This window comes from Ruditapes philippinarum, unplaced genomic scaffold, assembly GCF_026571515.1.
Source record: "Ruditapes philippinarum isolate M1 unplaced genomic scaffold, ASM2657151v2 ctg1016_1_1_1_1, whole genome shotgun sequence".
In the NCBI taxonomy this organism is placed as follows: Eukaryota; Metazoa; Mollusca; class Bivalvia; order Venerida; family Veneridae; genus Ruditapes; species Ruditapes philippinarum.
In genome coordinates, this window is record NW_026854148.1 from 1 (window position 1) to 25003 (window position 25003).

The 25003-nt window shown below is 33.4% G+C and overlaps 1 protein-coding gene and 5 non-coding genes across 7 annotated transcripts; 5 read left to right on the forward strand and 1 right to left on the reverse strand.

The window, feature by feature from the left end:
* Positions 1 to 1023: 1023 nt before the first annotated feature.
* Trnaf-gaa (transfer RNA phenylalanine (anticodon GAA)) lies at positions 1024 to 1096 on the forward strand. The gene has a single exon. It is a non-coding gene; the product is annotated as a tRNA-Phe (tRNA).
* A 2682-nt stretch (positions 1097 to 3778) lies between these two features.
* Positions 3779 to 3851, forward strand: Trnaf-gaa (transfer RNA phenylalanine (anticodon GAA)). The gene has a single exon. It is a non-coding gene; the product is annotated as a tRNA-Phe (tRNA).
* Positions 3852 to 4536: 685 nt separating this feature from the next.
* Positions 4537 to 4609, forward strand: Trnaf-gaa (transfer RNA phenylalanine (anticodon GAA)). Its single transcript has one exon. It is a non-coding gene; the product is annotated as a tRNA-Phe (tRNA).
* Positions 4610 to 5290: 681 nt separating this feature from the next.
* Positions 5291 to 5362, forward strand: Trnaf-gaa (transfer RNA phenylalanine (anticodon GAA)). Its single transcript has one exon. It is a non-coding gene; the product is annotated as a tRNA-Phe (tRNA).
* A 3925-nt stretch (positions 5363 to 9287) lies between these two features.
* Trnaf-gaa (transfer RNA phenylalanine (anticodon GAA)) lies at positions 9288 to 9360 on the reverse strand. The gene has a single exon. It is a non-coding gene; the product is annotated as a tRNA-Phe (tRNA).
* A 712-nt stretch (positions 9361 to 10072) lies between these two features.
* Positions 10073 to 23443, forward strand: LOC132739112 (uncharacterized). 2 transcript variants are annotated; one of them, XM_060726764.1, is made up of 15 exons: positions 10073 to 10231; positions 10861 to 11086; positions 13101 to 13173; positions 13425 to 13714; positions 13757 to 13877; positions 14439 to 14551; positions 15138 to 15273; positions 15482 to 15756; positions 16490 to 16579; positions 17193 to 17417; positions 17737 to 17893; positions 18234 to 18410; positions 19410 to 19544; positions 21667 to 21784; positions 23068 to 23443. In XM_060726764.1, exons 2-15 carry the CDS (start codon positions 10862 to 10864, stop codon positions 23324 to 23326), a joined length of 2394 nt encoding a protein of 797 aa, XP_060582747.1. In that variant the 5' UTR covers positions 10073 to 10231; position 10861; the 3' UTR covers positions 23327 to 23443. The 2 variants fall into 2 exon arrangements, with proteins under 2 accessions (XP_060582747.1, XP_060582746.1); XM_060726763.1 differs by having other exon boundaries at positions 13425 to 13877; positions 23068 to 23442.
* The last annotated feature ends 1560 nt before the right edge of the window (positions 23444 to 25003 follow it).

Consider the following 25003-nt stretch of genomic DNA (forward strand, 5'->3'; position numbering starts at 1 on the left):
TCTATAGCCGGGCAAGCCAAAGCCGGACCCGCTTCGCGGGCCCGGTCTTTGACTTCCCCGTATTAATAATATATGACAATATGCGTTGTTTTCAATGTCAAAATGACCTGTTAGTAGTATAAAGAGCGTAGATCACATTTGTACACAAATTTCTACTAAAAAAAACAAACACATATAGATGACTTTTTTAAAGGAAAGGCATAAATGTAATTATGAAACTGTAATACATATATAAAATTGTACAGTTTTTGTTTTTATAAAAATGTTAGTATATTTATGACTTGTAATATAAAAAAGTCTCGAATTTTCCAGAATTCTATTGAGAGACAACTTTATTAAGAGACCACTTTTTGGCAGTCCCTTGAGTGGCCTCTTAATACAATGTCGACTGTAGTTGTATTTTCATCTCGTATATCAATATATATCATACATACAGTTTTACAAACACTCACGAAAAGTAATTTCGAAAGTTAGAAAAGCAGTCACGGACAGAGAGAATTTTATATTTAATCCAACGCTGTTTACAGGCAAAAAACATGATTTTTTTTAAGTTGAAGAATTACATAGAATATTTACAAAAATTTTAGCATTTACAACTTTTACACGTGATCTTTTATTGACTATTTTAGAAACATTCTAACTTTCTAAACCGTTACAAACATAATAAGGGCTATATGTGCATATTAAAGCCCTTTATATGATAATTTAGTGACTTCAAAATGCTCATTACTCTTATAACATTTTATTTCTGCCATGCTGATATGTTTACTTTTTCCATTAGTCTTGAAAATTATTGCCTTTGAGTTAACATTTTCATTAACGATTCGATAGAAGTTTGATTTAATGAAAAGAGTTCAATTGGGGGATGCGAATTTGAATTGTTTAACATATCTTACAGTTCTTAAAAGAATCCTATGTGTATATTCTAAGACGTGAAACTGCTCAAAATATACAAAAATACCACGTAAAAAGGGTTATATTCGCTATAACCAGCCAGTACTTTAGCTATTGGATTATTCATCAGCCGGAATAGCTCAGTTGGGAGAGCGTTAGACTGAAGATCTAAAGGTCCCTGGTTCGATCCCGGGTTCCGGCGTGAACGGAATGTTCGGCGGCTGATCAACTCTTTTTCTTAATCCGCTAGAAGTAGTTGTATTTTCATCTCGTATATAGTCTGATTTTTTGACCTGTCAATTATGAATACATTATAGCACTCATTTAAATATTCGATCCTACTTCGGTTTTGTCCGTTTATTTTACGAGAATTAATATGGAGTATATAACTAATGTTTGGAAAACTCCCACTAGCTTAATGTAGATTCTCGTAACATCTGCAGTAGCAAAGTCGGTTAAGTGATTGCCTAATGTATGAGAGGTTTGAGGTTCGATCCCTTCTTTTTGACAATTTTTTTAGACGTCACTTAATTTTAGAGTTATTTTTACTTTATTTTTAAGTATATTATCATGAAAATGATCAAGCGCTTTCAGAATTTTCTACACGGATATGAAACAACTAAGAAACACTGAATTGTCACGTTTTTGTATTGTATGTAACGGCACTGGAAATGACATTTTATTGATCTTAACACAAATGAATTTTGAATATTTATTAATTCTTTAACAATGTTAATATAATAAAGTATAGTGTAAACAAAAAAAGTGCAAAAAAAACACCTATTAAAAACAGAAAAAACAACAACATTAACTTACCCAAAAATTTTGAAAAAGTTAGTTATGACTTAAAAGAAAAAAAATGCCTGGACATACGCTGTCTTCGATCTTACAACATGTAGGGCATTGAGAAATTATATACCCGTAGTTTACCCTATTGCGCTATAACGGTCAGTGTAAACTTATGCATTGAAACCGGATGAATATAATCATATCTTACTGCAAAATCTCACAAAAATTTTTACCGAACATTAGCGAATATTAATATATTCTGTGGCATTGACGCGTATAATCAGTATGGAATTGCTTTTTGAGTTAACATTTACATTTTAACTATTATGTAGACAGTTTGATTTAAATGATAAAAGAGTTTAATTGGGGGGAAATGCGAATTTGAAATTGGTTTTACATATGCTTTACAGTTCTTAAAAGAATCTAATTATTATTCTTACGACGTGAAACCCTGCTCAAAATATACAAAAATACCACGTAAAAAGGGTTTATATTCGCTATAACGCAGCCAGTACTTTAGCTATTGCATTATTCATCACCGGAATAGCTTCAGTTGGGGAGCGTTAACTAAAGAATCTAAAAGGCCCTGTTCGATTCCGGTTTCCGGCGTGAACAGATTTGTGGTGGCTGATGTCCAACTCTTTTTCTTAATCCGCAAGAAGTAGTTGTGAGTTTCGTCTCGTATATCAAATGTCTATCATACATACAGTTTTACAAACACTCACGAAAAGTAATTTCGAAAGTTAGAAAAGCAGTCACGGACAGAGAGAATTTAATATTTAATCCAACGCTGTTTAAAGGCAAAAAACATGATTTTTTTAAGTTGAAGAACTACATAGAATATTTATAAAAATTCTAAGCATTTACAACTTATACACGTGATCTTTTATTGACTATTTTAGAAACATTCTAACTTTCTAAACCGTTACAAACATAATAAGGGTTATATATGCATATTAAGGCACTTCATATGATAATTTACTGACTTCAAAATGCTCATGACTCTTATAATATTTTATTTGTGCCATGCTGATATATTTACTTTTTCCATTAGTCTTGAAAGTTATTGCCTTTGAGTTAACATTTTCATTAACTATTCGATAGATGTTTGATTAAATGAAAAGAGTTTAATTGGGGGACGCGAATTTGAATTGTTTAACATATCTTGCATTCTTCAAGAATCCTTTGTGTATATTTCCCTTTAAACGTGAAACTGCTTCAAAATATACAAAAATGGCAACGTAAAAGGGTTATATTTCGCTTATAACCAGCCAGTACTTTAGCTATTGGGAAATTATTCATCACAGCCGGGAATAGCTCAGGGTTTGGGGGCGTTAGACTGAAGATCCTAAAGGTCCCCGGTGTCGATCCCGGGGTTCCCCGGCGTGTAACGGAAAAGGGTTCGGCGGCTGGGGGAACAACTCTTTTTTCTTAATCTCGCTAGAAGTAGTTGTATTTTCGCCTCCAATATACTCAATATCTATCAATACATAACAATTTTACAACACTCACGAAAAGTAAATTTGAAAGTTAGAAAAGCAGTCACGGAAGAGAGAAATTTTAATATTTAAATCCAAACGCCTGTTTAAAAGGCAAAAACATGGGTTTTTTTAAAATTGAAGAACTACATAGAATATTTATAAAATTTTTAGCATTTACAACTTTTTACACGTGATCTTTTATTGACTATTTTAGAAAACATTCTAATTTTCTAAACCGTTACAAACAAAATATGGGCTATATGTGCATATTTAGGCACTTCATATTATAATTTACTGACTTCAAAATGCTCATGACTCTTATAATATTTTATTTGTGGCCATGCTGATATATTTACTTTCTCCATTAGTCTTTTGAAAATTATTGCCTTTGAGTTAACATTTACATTAAACTATTATGTAGAAGTTTGATTTAATGAAAAGAGTTTAATTGGGGATGCGAATTTGAATTGTTTAACATATCTTTACAGTTCTTAAAAGAATCCTATGTGTATATTCTTAGACGTGAAACTGCTCAAAATATACAAAAATACCACGTAAAAAGGGTTATAATTCGCTATAACCAGCCAGTACTTTAGCTATTGCATTATTCATCAGCCGGAATAGCTCAGTTGGGAGAGCGTTAGACTGAAGATCTAAAGGTCCCTGGTTCGATCCCGGGTTCCGGCGTGAACGGAATGTTCGGCGGCTGATCAACTCTTTTTCATAATCCGCTAGAAGTAGTTGTATTTTCATCTCGTATATCAAATATATATCATACATACATTTTACAAACACTCACGAAAAGTAATTTCGAAAGTTAGAAAAGCAGTCACGGACAGAGAGAATTTTATATTTAATCCAACGCTGTTTAAAGGCAAAAAACATGATTTTTTTAAGTTGAAGAACTACATAGAATATTTATAAAAAATTTAAGCATTTACAACTTTTTACACGTGATCTTTTATTGACTATTTTAGAAACATTCTAACTTTCTAAACCGTTACAAACATAATAAGGGCTATATGTGCATATTTAGGCACTTCATATGATAATTTACTGAACTTCAAAATGCTCATGACTCTTATGATATTTTATTTGTGTCATGCTGATATATTTACTTTTTCCATTAGTCTTGAAAATTATTGCCTTTGAGTTAACATTTACATTAACTATTATGTAGAAGTTTGATTTATTGAAAAGAGTTTAAATGGTGGATGCGAATTTGAATTGTTTAACATATCTTGCAGTTCTTAAAAGAATCCTATGTGTATATTCTAAGACTTGAAACTGCTCAAAATATACAAAAATGCCACGTAAAAATGGTTATATTCGCTATAACCAGCCAGTACTTTAGCTATTGCATTATTCATCAGCCGGAATAGCTCAGTTGGGAGAGCGTTAGACTGAAGATCTAAAGGTCCCTGGTTCGATCCCGGGTTCCGGCGTGAACGGAATGTTCGGCGGCTGATCAACTCTTTTTCTTAATGCGCTAGAAGTAGTTGTATTTTCGTCTCATATATCAATATCTATTATACATACAGTTTTACAAAACACTCACGAAAAGTAATTTCGAAAGTTAGAAAAGCAGTCACGGACAGAGAGAATTTTATATTTAATCCAACGCTGTTTAAATGCAAAAAACATGATTTTTTTAAGTTGAAGAACTACATAGAATATTTATAAAAATTTTAGCATTTACAACTTTTACACGTGATCTTTTATTGACTATTTTAGAAACATTCTAATTTTCTAAACCGTTACAAACATAATAAGGGCTATATGTGCATATTTAGGCACTTCATATGATAATTTACTGACTTCAAAATGCTCATGACTCTTATAATATTTTATTTGTGCCATGCTGATATATTTACTTTTTCCATTAGTCTTGAAAATTATTGCCTTTGAGTTAACATTTACATTAACTATTATGTAGAAGTTTGATTTATTGAAAAGAGTTTAATTGGGGATGCGAATTTGAATTGTTTAACATATCTTACAGTTCTTAAAAGAATCCTATGTGTATATTCTTAGACGTGAACTGCTCAAAATATACAAAAATGCCACGTAAAAATGGTTATATTCGCTATAACCAGCCAGTACTTTAGCTATTGGATTATTCATCAGCCGAATAGCTCAGTTGGGAGAGCGTTAGACTGAAGATCTAAAGGTTCCTGGTTCGATCCCGGGTTCCGGCGTGAACGGAATGTTCGGCGGCTGATCAACTCTTGTTCTTAATCCGCTAGAAGTAGTTGTATTTTCGTCTCATATATCAATATCTATCATACATACAGTTTACAACAAACACTCACGAAAGTTAGAAAAGCAGTCACGGACAGAGAGAATTTTATATTTAATCCAACGCTGTGTTTAAAGGCAAAAAACATGATTTTTTTAAGTTGAAGAACTACATAGAATATTTATAAAATTCTAAGCATTTACAACTTTTACACGTGATCTTTTATTGACTATTTTAGAAACATTCTAACTTTCTAAACCGTTTACAAACATAATAAGGGTTATATGTGCATATTAAGGCACTTCATATGATAATTTACTGACTTCAAAATGCTCATGACTCTTATAATATTTTATTTGTGCCATGCTGATATATTTATTTTTCCATTAGTCTTGAAAATTATTGCCTTTGAGGTAACATTTTCATTAACTATTCGATAGATGTTTGATTAAATGAAAAGATATCTTTGCAGTTCTTAAAAGAATCCTATGTGTATATTCTAAGACGTGAAACTGCTCAAAATATACAAAAATACCACGTAAAAAGGGTTATATTCGCTATTACCCCGTACTTTCTATTTCATTATTTATCAGCCCAAAAGCTAGTTGGAGAGCGTTAGACTGAAATCTAAAGGGCCTGGGGTTCTCCCGGTTGGGCCCCTGAAGGGAATTTTCGGCGGTGATCAACTCTTTTTCTTAATCCGCTAGAAGTAATTGTATTTTCGTTTATATTTAATCCAACGCTGTTTAAAGGCAATTAACATGTTTTTTTAATTTGAAGAATTACATAGAATATTTACAAAATTTTAGCATTTACGACTTTTACATGAGATCTTTTATTGACTATTTTAGAAACATTCTAACTTTCTAAACCGTTACAAACATAATAAGGGCTACATGTGCATCTTTAGGCACTTTATATGATAATTTAGTGACTTCAAAATGCTCATGACTGTGAAATTATTTTATTTGTGCCATGCTGATATATTTACTTTTTCTTGAAAATTATTGCATTTCATATCAATATTCATTACAGATAGAGTTTTACAAAATAAGTAAATCTTTACAAAATTTACAAAAATATCAATTAATGATCAAACTTGCGAAAACGTATATATATTATTCATTATAAAACAGACAATAATTAACCGTCAGAATTCCTAATCGAAATAGGTCAGTTTGCTGAATGTGAGACTGAGAATCGGAAGGTTCCTGGTTCGATCCCTAGTTCCTGTGTAAATGAACTTCCGGTAGTTGGTCAACCTTTTAATAAACTGGATTAAATTTGTGTTTTTCATGCAATACATTTAGTAAATATAAGAAAAATGTTATCTGGGCAAAAAAGGCAATGAATCAAAAACTAGATTTTTATCATTTATTTGATTTTATGATTTCATTTCACATTGAAACGACCCTGGACCTGGAACGTATATTCCTCTCCTCTTTTTGCTGACCACTAGTGGTTGAGCTGTTACCACCGTGTCCGGAACGAACTGGCATGACATACTAATGGTTGAGCTGTTACCACGGGGTCTGTAACGAACTGGCATGACATACTAATGGTTGAGCTGTTACCACGGGGTCTGTAACGAACTGGCATGACATACTAATGGTTGAGCTGTTACCACGGGGTCCGGAACGAACTGGCATGACATACTAATGGTTGAGCTGTTACCACGGGGTCTGTAACGAACTGGCATGACATACTAATGGTTGAGCTGTTACCACGGGGTCCGGAACGAACTGGCATGACATACTAATGGTTGAGCTGTTACCACGGGGTCCGGAACGAACTGGCATGACATACTAATGGTTGAGCTGTTACCACGGGGTCCGAGACGAACTGGCATGACATACTAATGGTTGAGCTGTTACCACGGGGTCCGGGACGAACTGGCATGACATACTAATGGTTGAGCTGTTACCACCGTGTCCGGAACGAACTGGCATGACATACCCGAGCCGCACCCACAATGTCCGTTAGCTTGTTCAAGAGGCCCACAGTGCTCATGTTCTACCCGGTATTATCACAAACTCCTACAATAAATTATAATTGTTACGCAAGGTTTAACATACTTATAAAAGTTTATCTCGATTATGTTAAAGTAAAGCACTCTATAATCTGCTTTCTGGAAGTTACCTGTACTGATGTCACTTTACAGAAAAAAGGTTACACTCCGATATAGGACTTGAACCCACTGTCCATGTGTGAAGAGACATACACCTAAACTAATAGAACACCTAGTATTTATCAAGAATACTAAGTATTCTTGGAAGCCAAGATTTTTTTCCTCACCGAATTCAGACAGGAAACTGTGGCTCTTTTGAGCCATGTACAGATTCTGTATAACGTTTTCGTTTTAATTACAAGTATTAAAACATATGTCAAAAGAAAATGCTAATTAATAAAGAATATGAAACTTATTAAGATAATTACCAGTGTCACTTTGTGTTGGTTGTACCGGAAGTATACTAGCTTGTCGTCTGCTTGCAATCAGAAAGGCTGGTCGGATGTAACAACATTCATCGCTTCCACAGACAGAATTGTCCTTACAGACTGTGCCCTTTTAATAAAGTAAAAGAAAAAGAAACTACATTGTCGTGGACCATAATTTCTAAATCAACACGGATCACATCAAGTTTGTTCAATTGTCAACGCGAATGAATCAATGCTGTTTTCTCAATTGTAAACGGTATGGATAGAAAGTGTGAAGAAATTATACATATAGATGTAAAATATTTTTAGAAAGTCATATTCTTACCACTGTTGCGGCTGTACGCATAAAAATACATGCTTAAAGAATGCAAGTGTAGATCTTCATTTTTTTGCAACTGGTCGTGAGATATAGTTAAGCCAAACAGTGTCCATGTGCCGATTGAATGAGGAGACTCGCTTATAACTTGACCTTCGTTTAAACTAATAATCTGATAAGTCTTTCCAAAAACAAGGTGATTTAGTGGGACTTCATTGAAAAAAAAATTTCTTTAAAAGGTAAGACTGAACGCTGAAAGAACACAAGTTTATACAATATTAAACTTTACTTTTGAAATACTTGGCGTTTTTATGTCAGAAATACACGTGTTCTAGTCTTATCATTTATTGATGGGCTAATAGGCCTATTGTCATGAGCACGTTATTTAAAATCTTTAAAGATGCAGCAAGAGTAACTATCTGCGTGGCCTTCGTCCATCTTCATCATCCATCATCATAATATTATACACGTTCATGTATAGATACAAGCGTTTGCGAATTTTCAGTCTGGTTGTTTTAATCAATTTATCTCTGATTATAAACAGTGTGTGAAATAGAAAAACATTCATTTGAAATGAATTATTCATGAAAGCATCAAGCCCTTCATCTTTCAGTCAATTTTATGAAAATTATTACCATTGAGTTAAAATGTTGTCTACTTTACAATTACAGTATTTTTCAGTGCCTCAGTCACTTACCGTACATTGAAAATACCTTAAAGTGACATTATGTCCATCCATGGGTAGATATAGAGTGAACACGTAAAAGTCAAAATAAGTTAACATTTTCTCATAATTCATTTTGTCATTCAATATTATAATTTACTTCACATGAACGATAAATAACTCATTAGGCCCTGTGAAATATGTATAATTATCTGTCTAAATGTATCTGTAACTTTCAATGTATAATAAGAGTGGGGCAGTCTTTTTCTAAACATTTATGTTTTATTTGTTGGTCAATCACCATTATAACGACCAGTTTATTGAAATATATAGTAAAAAAAACAATGATTAAAAGAGCATAATGTCACTTTGTGCATTTCGAAACGTGTAGATATTTCTTTTTCCCTGCACTATTCACACAGTGGTAGTAAAAAAAAATGTTTGATCAGCCGCCGAACATTCCGTTCACGCCGGAACCCGGGATCGAACCAGGGACCTTTAGATCTTCAGTCTAACGCTCTCCCAACTGAGCTATTCCGGCTGATACTCTATTGAGTTGATAAATCAATTCTAATTTATAACCAAATACGAAATTTAAAGATGGAGAAAAGTGTATCGGAAATCAATTACAATTTACTTTGAATACCGTAATTTTGCTGAGAAATGTAATACAATTTAATCCAGGTTGCGTCAAACATCAGTTTACAAAACGTGTTTTTTTCCCATTTCAAAGAATCAACAAGAATCTGTACCAATACCCGTGTGTGGGGACATGTAATATTCAAAACGACTATAAATTAATGACTAACACTGGTCTGTGGTTTTCGTGCAAAATAAAAAATTACAATGTATAATAATGGAAATAATTGAATATCTTGACATAATTATAAATGTGACTGTCTAAATAGCGTTACACTGAAAAATAATAATGTCCCTACATGTATCATATAGCGCTAATGGAACGTTCGGCGGAATTTACTATTCAATGAAAAACGTAACGGTATATAGAAGTTCTAATAAAGTACTTCTGTGAGATGATGTTTGAAAAAAAAGTAAAATCCATTAATTAATCATAGCTAAACATTGTATACAGTAAGTACAGTGAACTGTATCTCATCCCAATGTAAGTTTTGATATAACTCAAGATTATGGTACATATCAGTTAATAAACAATTTAACATGTAATCAACCGACATATCACTCTTATTATCTTAGAGACGTTTGCGTATCTAAGGATGATACAGACGTTCACTTGACATTACAACTTTCATCCCAAATTATTTATACACGTTGCACCAGGCTAGATATGTTGCACGTATATTGTGACTGCATGAATTATAATTATTAAGTGCTAATCGCGGAATATTTTTGAAAAAATAAATTGCGGATGTTTAACTAATTTATGCATATAGGTAATAAATTAATACCATTTCACTGTTTACTCAAAACGTATTGCGATCAATCATTTCTTTTATATAAAAACACAAAATTTGTCATTCCTTTTTCGAGAAAGTTATAATTTGTATGTCTCCATAACATTAATTAATTTAAGAATAACATTAACATTACAGTAATATTTGATCACGTGACGAATCCAATAAATCAGTTATATAAATAAATTAATCGATTCTTAATTCGTAATCAATTTCATAATTATTATCTATATAATATCCGTTATCAACATAATATTATATCAGTTACCATAACTTTGGTTTAAGATGGAACAGGTCGTTAAAGGTACATCTAGCCTGGATATTGAATAGATCTTTCTTTCGGTAAACATGTGTTCTATAATTGTGTTGTGATGAACATGTGAGATGCTTATCATATTTGTAGAAAAGAAAACGCTGAATGTGAAGGTATTTGCTACAAATGTAGCACTATGTAATCAAAGTGATACTTTACTTTCCATTTAAAATACTAGATCACCTAGAACCTTTAACAAATCGCAACAAGACACTGAAAAGAAAAAAGCTATTGAAAATGAAAATATATGTTAAAAATTACTTAATAAGCCTGTAAGATGTATTTCTATTTATAGAATGATCCGGCTGTTACTCACTACAGTACTAGCGTCGGTGTTGTCGTCGGTATTTGTCGTCGGCGATTACGATTGCTTATGTAACTACAATGTTGAGAAGGCGGTATTTTCGTCGGCAAACGAGAATGGTCAGCCTTATGGCTATCTATACGAGTTTGACTGTAAACCCGTGATGTCCGTACAAGATGCCGGCGACAATTGGTATAAAATACAGTTTGAACAACAGGTTAGCCTATAATCCTTTAAGTCTAATCTTTTCTTAATATAACAGAAGCTATCCGATATTTGTTAAAACAACGTGTTCAGGAGGTGACGAGGTGGGGTGAGTAGCTATAAACCTGACCCGAAACAAGAAATTTTTAGTGCACTAGGTGAAAAGGCAAGCGGAGGAAGAAAACAACAAAAACAAAAAAACAAACAAACAAACATAACAAAGCAAGGTTGTCATTTGTCATGTTTTCTTGTCCAAGACTATTCATCGTTTGTATGGCCACGCGAAAATCGTACATTACATAAATCAACCATCGCTATATCATACGAAAGACCGGTGGTGACATTTCACGTTCACGAATTCATGATTTCAAGACTTTCAAGAATATTTCATTATTTTTAGAGTGAAATATTGAATTTTTATATCGTGAATTCATAATTTTACGATTTCTGTTTAACAACCTGAATAAATAAAATAATGAAATCGTGAAATCATGAATTCACGAATTCACCATTTCATTTTTTAAAGTGAAATCGTGAAATAATGCAATCGCGAATTCATAAATTCGCGATTTCACTTAAAAAATGAAATTATGAATTCATGAATTCACGATTTCATTATTTCATTTATTTAGGTTTTTAAGAGAAATCGTGAAATTATGAATTCACGATATAAAAATTCAATATTTCACTCTAAAAATAATGAAATATTAAAGTCTTGAAATCATGAATTCGTGAACGTGAAATGTCACCACCGGTCTTTCGTAATATCAGATGCCTAATGCTCGTAGTAAACGTTTTACGTTTAGACAATTTCACTATCAAAAAGTCTTTCTTAACAAACCCAAATGAAACTTAATTGCTGAAAAATAACAGATAAGGCTAAAAAATATAATAAAATTAAACATGACCTTTTATTGTAATACCTGTATCAACATGACCAGTATCAGAGGTATATGTATGTCTTCAGAAAACAAATTATTTACATGAACGTATAGAAAGAAAGCATGAATTTTATAACGTTAAAATGAAGGTTTTTGGAGCATACATTGTATTTGCTTGTTATCTGTAGAAAGAAGAGCTTAATGTAAAATAATTTGTAATAATTGTAGCTTGATATAAACAAAGTAAAACATGTACTTTTAATTTGAGTCCCATACAAAATACAAGATTACTAAAAATAAACTTATGGCAAAAAAGCAGCAGAAGAAAAGAAATTGTTCAGGTAATTTGCAAGTGAATCTTTGAATACTTTATAGCTATGCCAAAAATAAATCAAAGCACAGAAGGCGCTGAATTTGTTTGTGTCTCAGAATGTCAGAAAGGTGAAGGTTGTAAGATTATAAACCAATTTGTTTTTGTATAGTGCCACCAATGCTTTCCAGTGTTTTAATTGTAGTTAAATGGCTAAAAGACTAATTGCAACACTGATCTTCAATCCAATGTTTATTTGACTTAAACAATTTGGGGAAAAAATAAGTATCCTTAACTGGGATTTGAACTCCAGACCGCTCGCTTCCTAAGCGAGCGCGCAAACCCCTCGGCCACAATGAATGTATAATGTATGCCTGAAGAAAACCATATTATTCTAAATTAGGGTTTGTAACGACGCTAACTGTTGTTTAACACTTGTGTAAATAATCATGACGCTTACTATAAGCATGTATATCTATAAAGAATAAACAATATTAGAATTCTTCGACCATTCGGGAATTATTTTGCTTGAAAATTAATGCGCCTGTCATTTGACCATCTTTACGCAGTGATCTCCCCTGAATTTTTCGGCGTTAGTGTACAGATAAAGAGAAGTAACCGCTTCAAAAAAGCGGACTGCTTTCGGCATTTGCAATTAACAGCATTAGATACTGAAATTTCGCTACCATTATTTGTTTGGTCTGACGACCAAAACAAATAATTGAGGATAAAGGGACGTGAAAACTCATAAATAATTTTACTTGGAAATAAATAAGTCTTGTAATTTTAAAGGTTTTAGACAGTTTACTAAAATTATGTGTCCTGATTTTATACAGGTTGGATTTATAAAGATGGATCAACAAGTACGGATGCAAGTTTGTCCTGGACAACCGCCGGCTATGGATCTAAGTAAGTATTTTTATTGTGAAAAATTAAATTGAGCCGCGTCACGGCAAAACCAACATAATGGGTTTGCGACCAGCATGGATCCAGACCAGACTGCGAATTCAGTATGTTTTTGATTGTTTAGTTATCATATGTACAACTGTATAAATATTAAGGACAGTTCATGTCTTCCGTATCACTAAAATATGCCTTTATTTTAAAGTATAATAAAGCATTTCTTACAATCGATGTTTTAATTTTTATTACTTTTACAGTACCTGTCACGACTAAAGCTTCAATTATTACCACCATGCTGAAAACAACGACAACCCCCACAACAACAACTACTACAATGCCTACGACGACCACAACAACAACCACACCCACTACAACAACAACCACGCCTACTACAACAACAACCACACCCACTACAACAACAACACCTACTACAACAACAACCACACCCACTACAACAACAACCACACCTACTACAACAACAACCACAGCCACTACAACAGCAACCACACCAACTACAACAACAACTACACCTACTACAACAACAACCACGCCCACTACAACAACAACAACGACTACGTCAACAACAACAACGCCTACTACTACAACAACCACGCCCACTACAACAACCACTACGCCGACAACAACAACTACCACCCCTAAACCTACAACCACGATGTTCAAATATTACGGCAGTTATTGGAACACGGAAGGTAATAATTATAACCGTAATATATACGATTTAAAAAATGAAATCAACTTAGTTAAGAAACTTGAAAGCAGGTGCTCGAAGTTAGGAGAAATCTTTAGAAACTGAATTTATAATCTGAGCTGCTATATTGGTAGTTCTCGTATTTTGGTCACACTTTTCATCGAACATTTTGACAAGTCAGATTATACAACTAAAAGTACGGTTTAGTCAAGACTAACTACCTAACTACTAGTATTTACTTCTGCATACTGCTTTTGACTTGTAGCACTAGCATATAGTCGTCCAATAATTTGTTTTTGTTATTGGACACAGTAGTTGCATGCAATGTATCCTAAACTGGATGGTCAAGTGTCATATGGCATTTTTTATGTGTCGTCAAGAATAAGGGCGATTAACTCTTAGCCAACTGCCGGCAACTGATCCGGCCCATGTAACCAGTGCAGACAAATATTAGCAGGCACCATCCGTGCCCCTATAGAGGTTGCATTGGGTTACAAATTTCGTCCCCAGCGTTCAAGAAGTGTTAATCATAATATCAATGATTGATATTTTTACATTATAGCTAATGTGACTGGAACACCATATCAGTATGTTGGGGTAAGCTACAATCTGCTAACAGGTTACCCAAACACAGTACCAGATCCTGGTCTCTTGACGAAACAGCGTATCTTTGAGGTGAGTACATTGTATGCAAATTACGTAACATTATTTTCAGATGCAGTCCAATCGAAATTTATAAGAAAATAGTACGCAATAGTTTTAGAACTATTTTATTGCTTCATATACAATGTAAGTGTAGATAATAATAAAATTAACAACAACGAATGGGTTAAATAACAAGCTCTTCCAACGTTAAGCCTTTCCTAAAGACTTTTGGAATACAGATAAAACCAGACAAAGATAACATAGGAAATATGCTAAAAGTGGCAATATTATACAGTTGTTGGAGCATCAGAAAAACGCATAAATATTAGCCGCGTCACGACAAAACCAACATAATGGGTTTGCGACCAGCATGGATCCAGACCAGCCTGCGCATCCGCGCAATCTGATCAGGATCCATGCTGTTCGCTTACAGACCCTATTACAAGTAGAGAAACTGCAAGCAATCAGCATGGACCCTGATCAGACTGCGCGGATGCGCAGGCTGGTCTCGATCTATGCTGGTCGCAAACGCATTGTGTTGGTTTTGTCGTGACGCCGCTCATATACAGTTTCATTAAATTATTGTACGTGTACGTGTTTTATATATTTCACACAGCTGACGGGAAACTCGAGCTCCGTGCGAGAAGCTACGTATGTGAAACAATCACGCTGTACTCAGGACAGGAAGCCAATGCTGATATATGGTTCTAAGGCATACCAAAACGAACTCAAAGAGTACATAAAACCAAGTCGTAAGTGCTATAAAAATACAATTTTGCTAACATGTAAAGAGAAAATAAAAACTTTTTGCTGCATTTTTATTCAGTTATAATTTGTTCTCAGTAAAAACGCGACTGATCTGGAAACACTTTAACATTAAAGTTTTTAGAAGCTTGCTTTGGACCACAAAATCAAATCATCTACATGTATATAAATTTGTTTTCATAAATTTATTTTCAGCGGATCACAACGCTCACGTGGCCGAATCAGCGTTTACTTTTAACTCTAAATTCCATGCTCTTAGAAAATCCCTAGACAGTAGTTCTGGTAATAATGTATATTTGCACTCGATAACAACATGTAAATATGGAACTGTCCGCTATAACATGGACAATGCTGCAGCTGGACATTTCACAGTGACAAAGGAGTTCGCCAAGGATGTATGCTCCCTGCCCATCGATTTTAACTCCCTCAGCAATCCGAAATATATGAAGTTCTTGGACAAATGGGGAACGGTGAGTGGCCATCACCATTGCTTATAAACAAATCAATGTTTTGTTTGTTTTGGTTTTACGTCACACCGACACAGCATAGGTCATTCGGCGACGTTCCCGCTTTAGACTTCAGGTGCCCTTCCCTGCACTATTTCAGGCACGAACGGGCACCTGAGTAGAACCACTGACGTTCCGTAAGCTAGCTGGATAGCTTCCTCACATGAAAGAAACCAAAGTCCCTGTTGGGATTCAAACACACAGCGGTGTAATTACATGTAATAGCAGATATCTATATGCATTTTCATTTAAACAATCATTAAGTACCACTCGTTTGCAAACACTGCCGCATACCCTTTAGTGCGGGGAAATGAAAGCGATACAGGTGTTAACTTTCCGTCTGTCCTCGCGCTACCAAGTCAATTAGATAATCTTATTATGGTGTCCAGATAGCGATTGTGTATCCAACCTGCTGCAGTGATTCGGACTTTTTCTATTTCTACCGTTTTGGACCAGGGTAATAATAAAAAGTTTGTTAGATATAAACCTTATTTTCCAATTAAAAAAGCTTCATTTAAATCAATTATGTTCAGTAAGTTTTATGAATGACAAAATGAGGGATTAACGTGAACATTTATTTTCTCTACATGCGACGCTTGTGAATGAAGATTTACTTTAAATTGATACTTTTTTGTGTGTTATGTTCTAATATCTGAGGAATGATTGTAATAACTTGATGACGTCATTAAAATTTCAGAGTATCGTCACGAGCGTTGACATGGGAACAAAGACAATAGACAGTTACCAGACGACACCTGTAAAAGTATACCAACACATTCAACGAACGGTAAAAAAGTCCAATATAAATTAGATTTTTTACACAAGCATTGCTGCTGGAAATATCATGTAACAGTGTTTTGGTTTTATGTTTACTTTGTTATTTTTCCCCTTTTATAATTTTTATGTTTTTTTTTTTGTTTTGTCTTTTTTTTTGTCTTTTTTTTAGGTTTTTGTTGCTTTTTTTTTGCTATTTCAATGCAGAAATTGTAAGCTAGACATATTACATAACAGAAGTTACTGAATAAAGGGTTAAAGGTTGAGTTAGGGATACTGCTTTTTACAGAAAACAGTCTCGTGCACAGAAGAAGGCTTTGACGGGATGGTAACATTGTTGAGCTAACGGCTTTTGTTTTCTCTCGCAATTAATATTAATTACATGTATTGCATTTAAACAAGATTCTATGTATATGGAAAAAATATAAGAATGTACTAGACTGTGGTAAGATATCAAGTTATTCTTAATCAAATAAGAGAGTAGGTCTTGCATATATTTGTAAGAAACAACTAAATAGGAAGTGTATATGGCTTTTCTATCAAAATAGAAATAATAAGGCGTTATAAAGCCATGCTCCTAAATCATATCTGAGTATTTGAGTTTATTATCATTGCCTTCATTTTAGGATAATGATCTTGTTGAACAAGGAGGAAAATATCTGAATTTTACGTCATCGGTGGTAATCAACACCCATGACTACACGCACAGCAAAGCGTCAAATGCTTCAGCAGTTTCCGGTACATTCGGAAGTCCTCACCATGCATCGGTCGGTTCATCTACTCACCAAGTTCCGATCGCAGCAGAGCTGGTTTCTATCGTTGATGCTTTAGATCCAAAATACTGGAACTCGGTGAGTTGTTAATGTGAATGTCAATTTTTACAAAATGCATTTAAGATATATAATCAATTAAAGCAAGTTTCAGTTTCATATTATTGTTTGTAAGGTTTGTGTTAGTAGATATTTTTTCTCCAAAATTTGAAAAAAATCAAAACAAACAAAAAGACCTGGAGGGTTAATTCATTAAACTTGGACCTTAAGTTTGTATATTTGTCCATGTATTCAAAAAGTCAAAATGGAATTCACAACATTTTAATAATTTTAATTAAGCGTGTTTGTAGGTGTGTCTTATTATATTTTTGTTAGAATGGGCGTGTTTATTTATTTCAAGGTAATTGACGAACTTGTTGATGAAGGAGTTTGTAGTTCTGCTATCAAGACAATTGGTGTGGGAAAATATGGGTTCAATATAAAAATAGCTCTAAATCAATATCCGGGTTTCAAGGACACGGCAACTAATCACGTGACAACAAATCCTCCACTTCTTGGTAAGATTTGGCAGTCAAATTTTACGTAAAATATGCAAGTTTTACCACATATCTCAAAAAGATATAGGCCACTTTTGAAACCGCGTATTGATAATGTCATTGACTTTGATAAAATAAATTTGAAAGGGTTCTTTTCCTGCATACATCATCACTTCAAATCTAAAAAAATCGCATTTGAACTAACTAACAAATAAATAAATAAATAAATAATTATAAATAAATAAATAAATTAATTAATTAATAGATATGTTAAATGGAGAAATAAAGGATTAAAAGACAATTGTTTTAATTTCTGTAACAAAATCCGCTCAGCAGTTATTGAAGTGAATTGTTTTTTTAGATCGTCATACTCTTCACGTGCCGATCACCTGGCCAGTTGGAACATACGGGCTAATGAAAGCGACCAGTGGATGTCCGGCTGACAACGTATACTGGCAAGAGGGATTCAGGAAACAAGACACCGAGGATCTTAATCCCAAAAATTCATATTCACCAGGAATTCAACATTATTTATCAGGTTTCATAATTTTTCTAGTTTGTTTTCGTAAAAAACAAGAACAAAAACAAACAAACAGACAAAAATTATACGGGTTATATTTTAACAACAGCAAAGTGAAAACGTAGTAAAAAAATGTCGATGTACCAGAGCTGGATTCTGAGATACATTTGTTTTGGGTCAGAGCCTCGCTTTAGAGAGATATTGCCTATACAAAAAGTAGCATAATCTCTCATCGCGTAGTTGGGCTACCTTTCACTGTCGTACGAATCATATACTTGTACCAAAATAACATTAATTGGAAGAATGGGTTGTTGGAAATTGAACGTGAGACCAAGGGGCGCATAAAACCTCTAACTTTACATATCAAGTGAATATAGTTTGTAGTGAGACCTTCTATCCAGTCAGTGTATAATATTCATATTAATTAGAAATGCGTTCTTGGTTGGAAACATTTTGAGAAATAACCATAAAAGACCATGGTTTCAAGAGAGCGACTTATTGAATTTTATATTTTACCAGTGTTCATGCTTTACGAATTCATGCATGAAACTGGTGTACGGTAATGGTAGTTTTTGTCTATCACAATATGAGGATTTCGATTATTCGAAACCATCGATTATTCGAAGTAAATTTTCAGTCCCTGGCAATTCGAATAACCAACGTTGGACTGTATAGTGTATAATTGAATAACACATACGTTTTGGTATGCAACAATAGAAGAAAATACTATTACCCAAGGAGTAAGCCGAAATTACTTACAAGATTTTATAGATTAATCATCCCTCAAATTAATATAACATGTTTTTTGTGTAAAAGTTTGTATTAATGCCAGTTGAGGCATTTTCAATAAAACTCCCTATTTCAGTCAACTCTTTGCGAATCGAGTTCAAGACTGATTTTCCCTCATCTTATTTCTGTTTTAATAGGCGGGGTTGGTTGGAGAACGAAAAAATAAGCAGTTTAAAAGTTAGTCAGTATAATATGTTCGTGTTTTTGTATACAGTCCGTGTATTTCAGGTGAATTCCACAGTGCTGATATACTTACGAGATTCTGTATGAAAACTAGCTACCACAGTATGACAGGCGGCCAGTATGATCAAACATGGTCGAAGGGATCGTACTGTGTCTTGAAGAAAGGTAGCTGCCCTTCTGGTAAGTCATACATAGTAATAAAGATATTTGACAGCTAATTTGGTCAACCTGGCGGTATAAACGGCGGTACACCGGGCCGCTGGGCGAATGTTATAAAGCAGACGGCCGCTTATGAACAGGCATAGAACCTGTCAAATGACATAATACTGCATTTGCATTTAAATGTAAATTAAGTAGTGTACGTAGAAGCTTATCAAATGAAATTCGACGTAACTATATTGCTTATTAAAAATGAACCAATATAACTACTGCTATACTTGAAGTGATATTGGCAAACAAACTTTTAAACGATATAGTTCCTACATGCAATTATTGTTACGTAATTTTCGCCAAAGTTAAAGTCCCATTATGTCCCAGAAATGCTTTATTTCGGTTTCTCAAAAGCGTTTTTTTTTTTTTTTTTTGGTGTCATGTTACTTAAAATAACGCATCGTCCAATTACCTGAGCCGTCTTTTGCTTCTGTTGCTTCTTGGCATTTTATACAGATTAATTGATGGAAATAAAAATACCGCTTTGTTTACGTTTTTCTACTAATATTACAACTTCATTCACATTGAGCTACTCTGTGCAGGTGATAAACATTAACATGCTCTTAAACCGTTCTTTAAGCTTTATGAAAATCATGAGTAGCCCTTTCTTAAGAGGAAAAAATATTTGTTGCAACGCTTTTCACTCAAACGGGCTAGGAACAGCACAAAAAATGTGATTTTCATGTCATATATTAGTATATTTCTTAATTTACTTTTGTATATCTTTCTGTTTTAAGGGAACAGCTGATCTATTTGAATTTTATGTTTTAAAACATTTTGACCTCAGTGGAGTTCTTTAAATAAGTTTTTAATAATTTTGCTACTTAATGTCTTTAAAGCGATTTTTGTACTCATTGAATGTTTACTTAGTGGAATTTTAAACGACATCTCTTCCTACTGACTTTTTAAGTGATACTTTCACTTGCTTACTATGTCAATGATATTTCTACTGAATAATATTTTTTTTCCAACGGTATGTTTTTAGGACGAATTAAGCGAAATTGCTACCTAGATAATTATGGGTCAGTCATTGTTCCACTTTCTTTTTAATTGAATTTGCATCTATAATTCTTAAATAATTATTAAATTGGGTGACAACTCTACGATTAAATCTCTATAAGAATGGTTTTGGCTTTATTTGGGAACAACAAAAGGTTGAAAATGCAAACTTATTCCTTACCCTTTATGTAAATAGATTAAAAGATCAGTACATGCAAAATTGGAACAGTAAGTGTTTAGAAAACAGAAAGCTAGTATTCTATAGAAATTTTAAATGTAATATTAATTTTGAAAAATATCTGGACTGTATAGATATATTGAAATTTAGGAGTAGTCTTGCTGCTTTTAGGTCATCCTCTCATCAATTGATGATAGAGAAAGGAAGACATATTGGTATTCCAAGGGAAATCTGATTTTGTATACACTGTCGATATGAAATTGAATGCGAATTTCATTTTCTGTTAAAATGTCCTTTATATAATAATCTACGTCAACAATTTATACCAAATAAGTATTGGGAACATCCAAATAATCATAAATTTAACTTATTAATGTCATGCAAAAGTGTTAAGACAATACAAAACTCATCATTGTTTTTATATTATGCATTTAAACTGCGAAATGAATCTTTATCTTAAATGTCTTTATGTCAGTTGCTAAATCTTATTACATAATTATATGTTTTGTGAAAATTGGTTAAAATGCTGCTCTGACAACATGTCATTGTACTTTATACAACTCTATGTAAATCTGTATATTATGCGATGTTATATTATCCTAACTAGCTGTCATGTCATTATGCTATTGTGTTTATATTTTATGTATACATGTGTATGGGCCGGTGGCCTGAATGCAAATTTGAAATAAACTAAAAATTCAAATCAGGCAATATAAATAAGATTTTAAACGAAATTGATACTTACATAATTATAGATTGATATACATGTACTTACTAAAGAATTCTTAAATTGTACATTGAAAATATGCTTTTGTTATATATTGTATAACTTCTACAGAGTTTATCAAGTACTTTTATCTGTTGGAACAATTATAAGTTATCCAATTGTTTTGTTTTTGTTTTTTTTTTGAACAGGTTTTAGTATCGGCTACATTTTCTGGGACGATGAAGACTTGCACAACAAAAATGCTAAAGGAGGAGCTCTTCCCGAGGGAGTATTTGATTCGAATACTAAAATATATTACTGCTGCAGGTAAGTTGTTGATTTTTTGTTTGTTGTTTTTGGCTGAGGTGTTGAGGTCGCCGACATTTAACCACTTGCTTCTTACCGCTTCGGCTCGAATCCAGCCAGGGACTTGGAATTATTTCATGTAAGGGAAGTATGGAAGTATCGAAATATCCAATTACTTTATATAGGACTATGGTCAGTGGTTCTATTCAGCTGCCCGCTACTACATAAAATAATTCACAACAGACAAACTTTTATCTCCACTATATGGACTAACCCAACTTTAAGTTCTCGTTGATAAGACGAGCCCCTGGTTACATCGTATCAGTAGAAATGTTTTGTATAGTAAAGAAACTCCGGAGTTACGATTCACTCCATTTTTTATTTATTTATTAATTTATTTATTTATCAAAAGAGTTCACCATAAAGTGCCTATCCTTAATGTTATATTGACGACCTCTCATCAAATATATCTGACAAAATGTAACTCTAATTTATTTATTTTATGGAATGATGTTAAAATATTTGCTAGAGAAAAGCAACCATTCTCATTCCAAAGAGGTATCAGGAATATGTTTTTTGTTTATTTGTTTGTTTCATTTTACGCCTTTTCCCAACAGTATTTCAGTCATGTAGGCTGGTAGTTTCCTAACCATCGTTCCTGGAGAGTTACACCAGTACTAGACAACCTTCCTCCGTGCTAAACTACCAAAGCATCTCCCGGGGATCGAACCCACGCCAGAGAGGTAACTGGATTAGAAGTCATCGACTCTAACCCCTCGACCTCAGGAATATGTGATAATGAGTAAATTTAAGATGTTTAGGTTACAACAAACTTCGTTCAGTTTGGCTAAATAGTAAATACAGGTTTTCGTTTGTTCACGTGGTCATTTTATGGTAAGAATAACTTTTTGTCTCATGATAACACATATCTTCTGTAACACAGATAATTTGCGCCGCGCCATGACAAAACCAACATAGTGCGTTTGCAACCACCATGAATCCAGACCAGCCTGCGCATCAGGATCCATGCTGTTCGTTATCAGTTTCTCTACTTATAATAGGGCTTGTAAGAGAACAGCATGGATCCTGATCAGACTTTGCGGATGCGCAGGCTGGTCTGGATCAATGCTCGTCACAAAGGGAATATGTTGGTTATGTCATGGCACGGCTCAATTATGTTTAAGTCGCTCTGCGGTAATCTTCTTTGCTTCTTTCAACTAAACGTTTTTCAAATTTTTATACGAAACTAATACTAATTCACTTCTATACAAGTTGCTAACAACACTTTGTCTTTAATTTTCCAGGAATGACGGCTCGCCAAGTACACAGATAGTTCTACCAACTGACCGACCGTTTGTACTGGTACGTTACAAAGGAACGTGTCAAGCCGTTAACGGTATGACTGTACGTGACCTGTTTGTCCAGTGGGATGACGAAGATTTGAACAATCATGACAGGTATTACGGGGCACATCCGATGGACGATGGCAGAAGCAAAAACCATAGACTGCATTACTGTTATTATGAAACACCCTCAGCCCAGGGAGCTGTTTTAGTCGGATAGACGGTCTTGTTCATTCAAAACGGTGCTAATTCATAAAAAAAATCATTTTCAAAGTTTTTAAGTGTTGTTTTATTTGGTTTGGTTTAATTTAGGTAGAGTAATTTAAGCATACCAGAATACTCTTTAACCTAATCGATTTCTTCATAAAGTATGGGCCTTTTTGATACAGATTGTTGGAGTGGCTAATTTTCAATTGTCATAAATAAATTTTCAACTCAGGGTAAACATCACTATGGGCATTTATTAAAATCAAGTTACGAACACAAAGACAAGATGTTTTAATTTTAATTTATTTTGTTGTTTTGTTTTTTAATCTTGTTCCAATGAATATGTGTAATGTACTTGCTATGGTTTGAATTTTGAAACAGTGTATTATATAATTCTTAAGGTGATTTCAATAATAAAATACTACTATATTCCAGGCATTCAAAAGCTATATAGAGACTGGATAGAACGGCATGTATGTGTTGTCAAATGTCTGTAATTATCGCTCAAAAATACTAAAAAAAATACTGTGTTTGGTTACCTCTAGCTCTTTGTTATGATAGCAATTCAAAGTAGAGTAGTATAACTTAGTTAACCGCAGTTTCAGCAAGCGGTTTAAGCATTGGTTAATAGCAGTTTCAGAAAGCGGTTTTAAGTAATCGCAGTTACAGAAAGCAGTTTAAGTATTTACCGCAGTTACAGAAAGCGGTTTAAGTATTTACCGCAGTTACAGAAAGTGGTTTTAGTATAACATCGTCGTTTTCCGCAGTTACGGTTTTAGTATTAATTTATCACAGCCACAGAATGTGGTTCAGTATTAATTGATTGCATTTACAGCGAACGGTCTTAGTATTAATTAAAAGCAAGCGGTTTTATTATTTAATTACATCGTTGTTTAAAGCAGTTACAGCTAGCGATGTTGATATTAGTTAACCACAGATACAGGAAAAGGCCTTAGTAATAATTTTAATAATTTACCACAGGTGCTGCAAGTCATACTTAGGTCAAAATAAAAAAGTGGGTATGATTAATTACGATATCCGCAAAATTCAAAATTCTGAAGATCTTTGGAATAGACTATATATAGACTGCCTTGAATATAATGTGCTGAACAACTTGCACCGTGTCTACCAAAAAACGAACTGTTAATGAGTACTATACAGTTTTATTACATGGCGACTTTTGTATTTGAAAGAAATGAAATTAGAATGCAATAGTGGGGGGTAAATTAACATGATAATGTATAACATAATTGTTAGGATTTTAATCACCCCGTCTATGACCCATTGATAGCCAGTGATTGTTCTAATAAAAACATGCCAAACCTTAATTTGTATTTACACAAAAAAATCTCTAAAAAAATGCCTACTAGTACCACGGTCCTTTTTTTTAATCGTAGAGTTAAACTTAGAATTCAGTACACTATTTCATATTGATTGGCCTACCTCAAAAAATATTTCCTTCCAATTATTTAACAAATAAAATAATTTTTAAATTGCTTATTTCAGAGTTATTTCAGAGAAAGGTGAATAAATTTGCCCTGTCAATTATTTCAAGAAAAAGCAACATTCACCGCCATTCTTTCAGAAAAGAATGTTGTTCAAATGTGCATTGTTTGCAATCTAGTTTCCATGTTTTTACTGTGATAAGCCCTCTATGATATATTTAACATGTAATTATGATAGCAATTCT

Coding starts and splice junctions, on each gene's coding strand:
- LOC132739112 (XM_060726763.1), top strand. CDS start 10,862: ATGATCCGGCTGTTACTCACTACAGTACTAGCGTCGGTGTTGTCGTCG. Junction 13,878..14,438: donor CAGTTATTGGAACACGGAAG/GTAATAATTATA, acceptor TTTACATTATAG/CTAATGTGACTGGAACACCA. Junction 15,274..15,481: donor AGAGTACATAAAACCAAGTC/GTAAGTGCTATA, acceptor ATTTATTTTCAG/CGGATCACAACGCTCACGTG.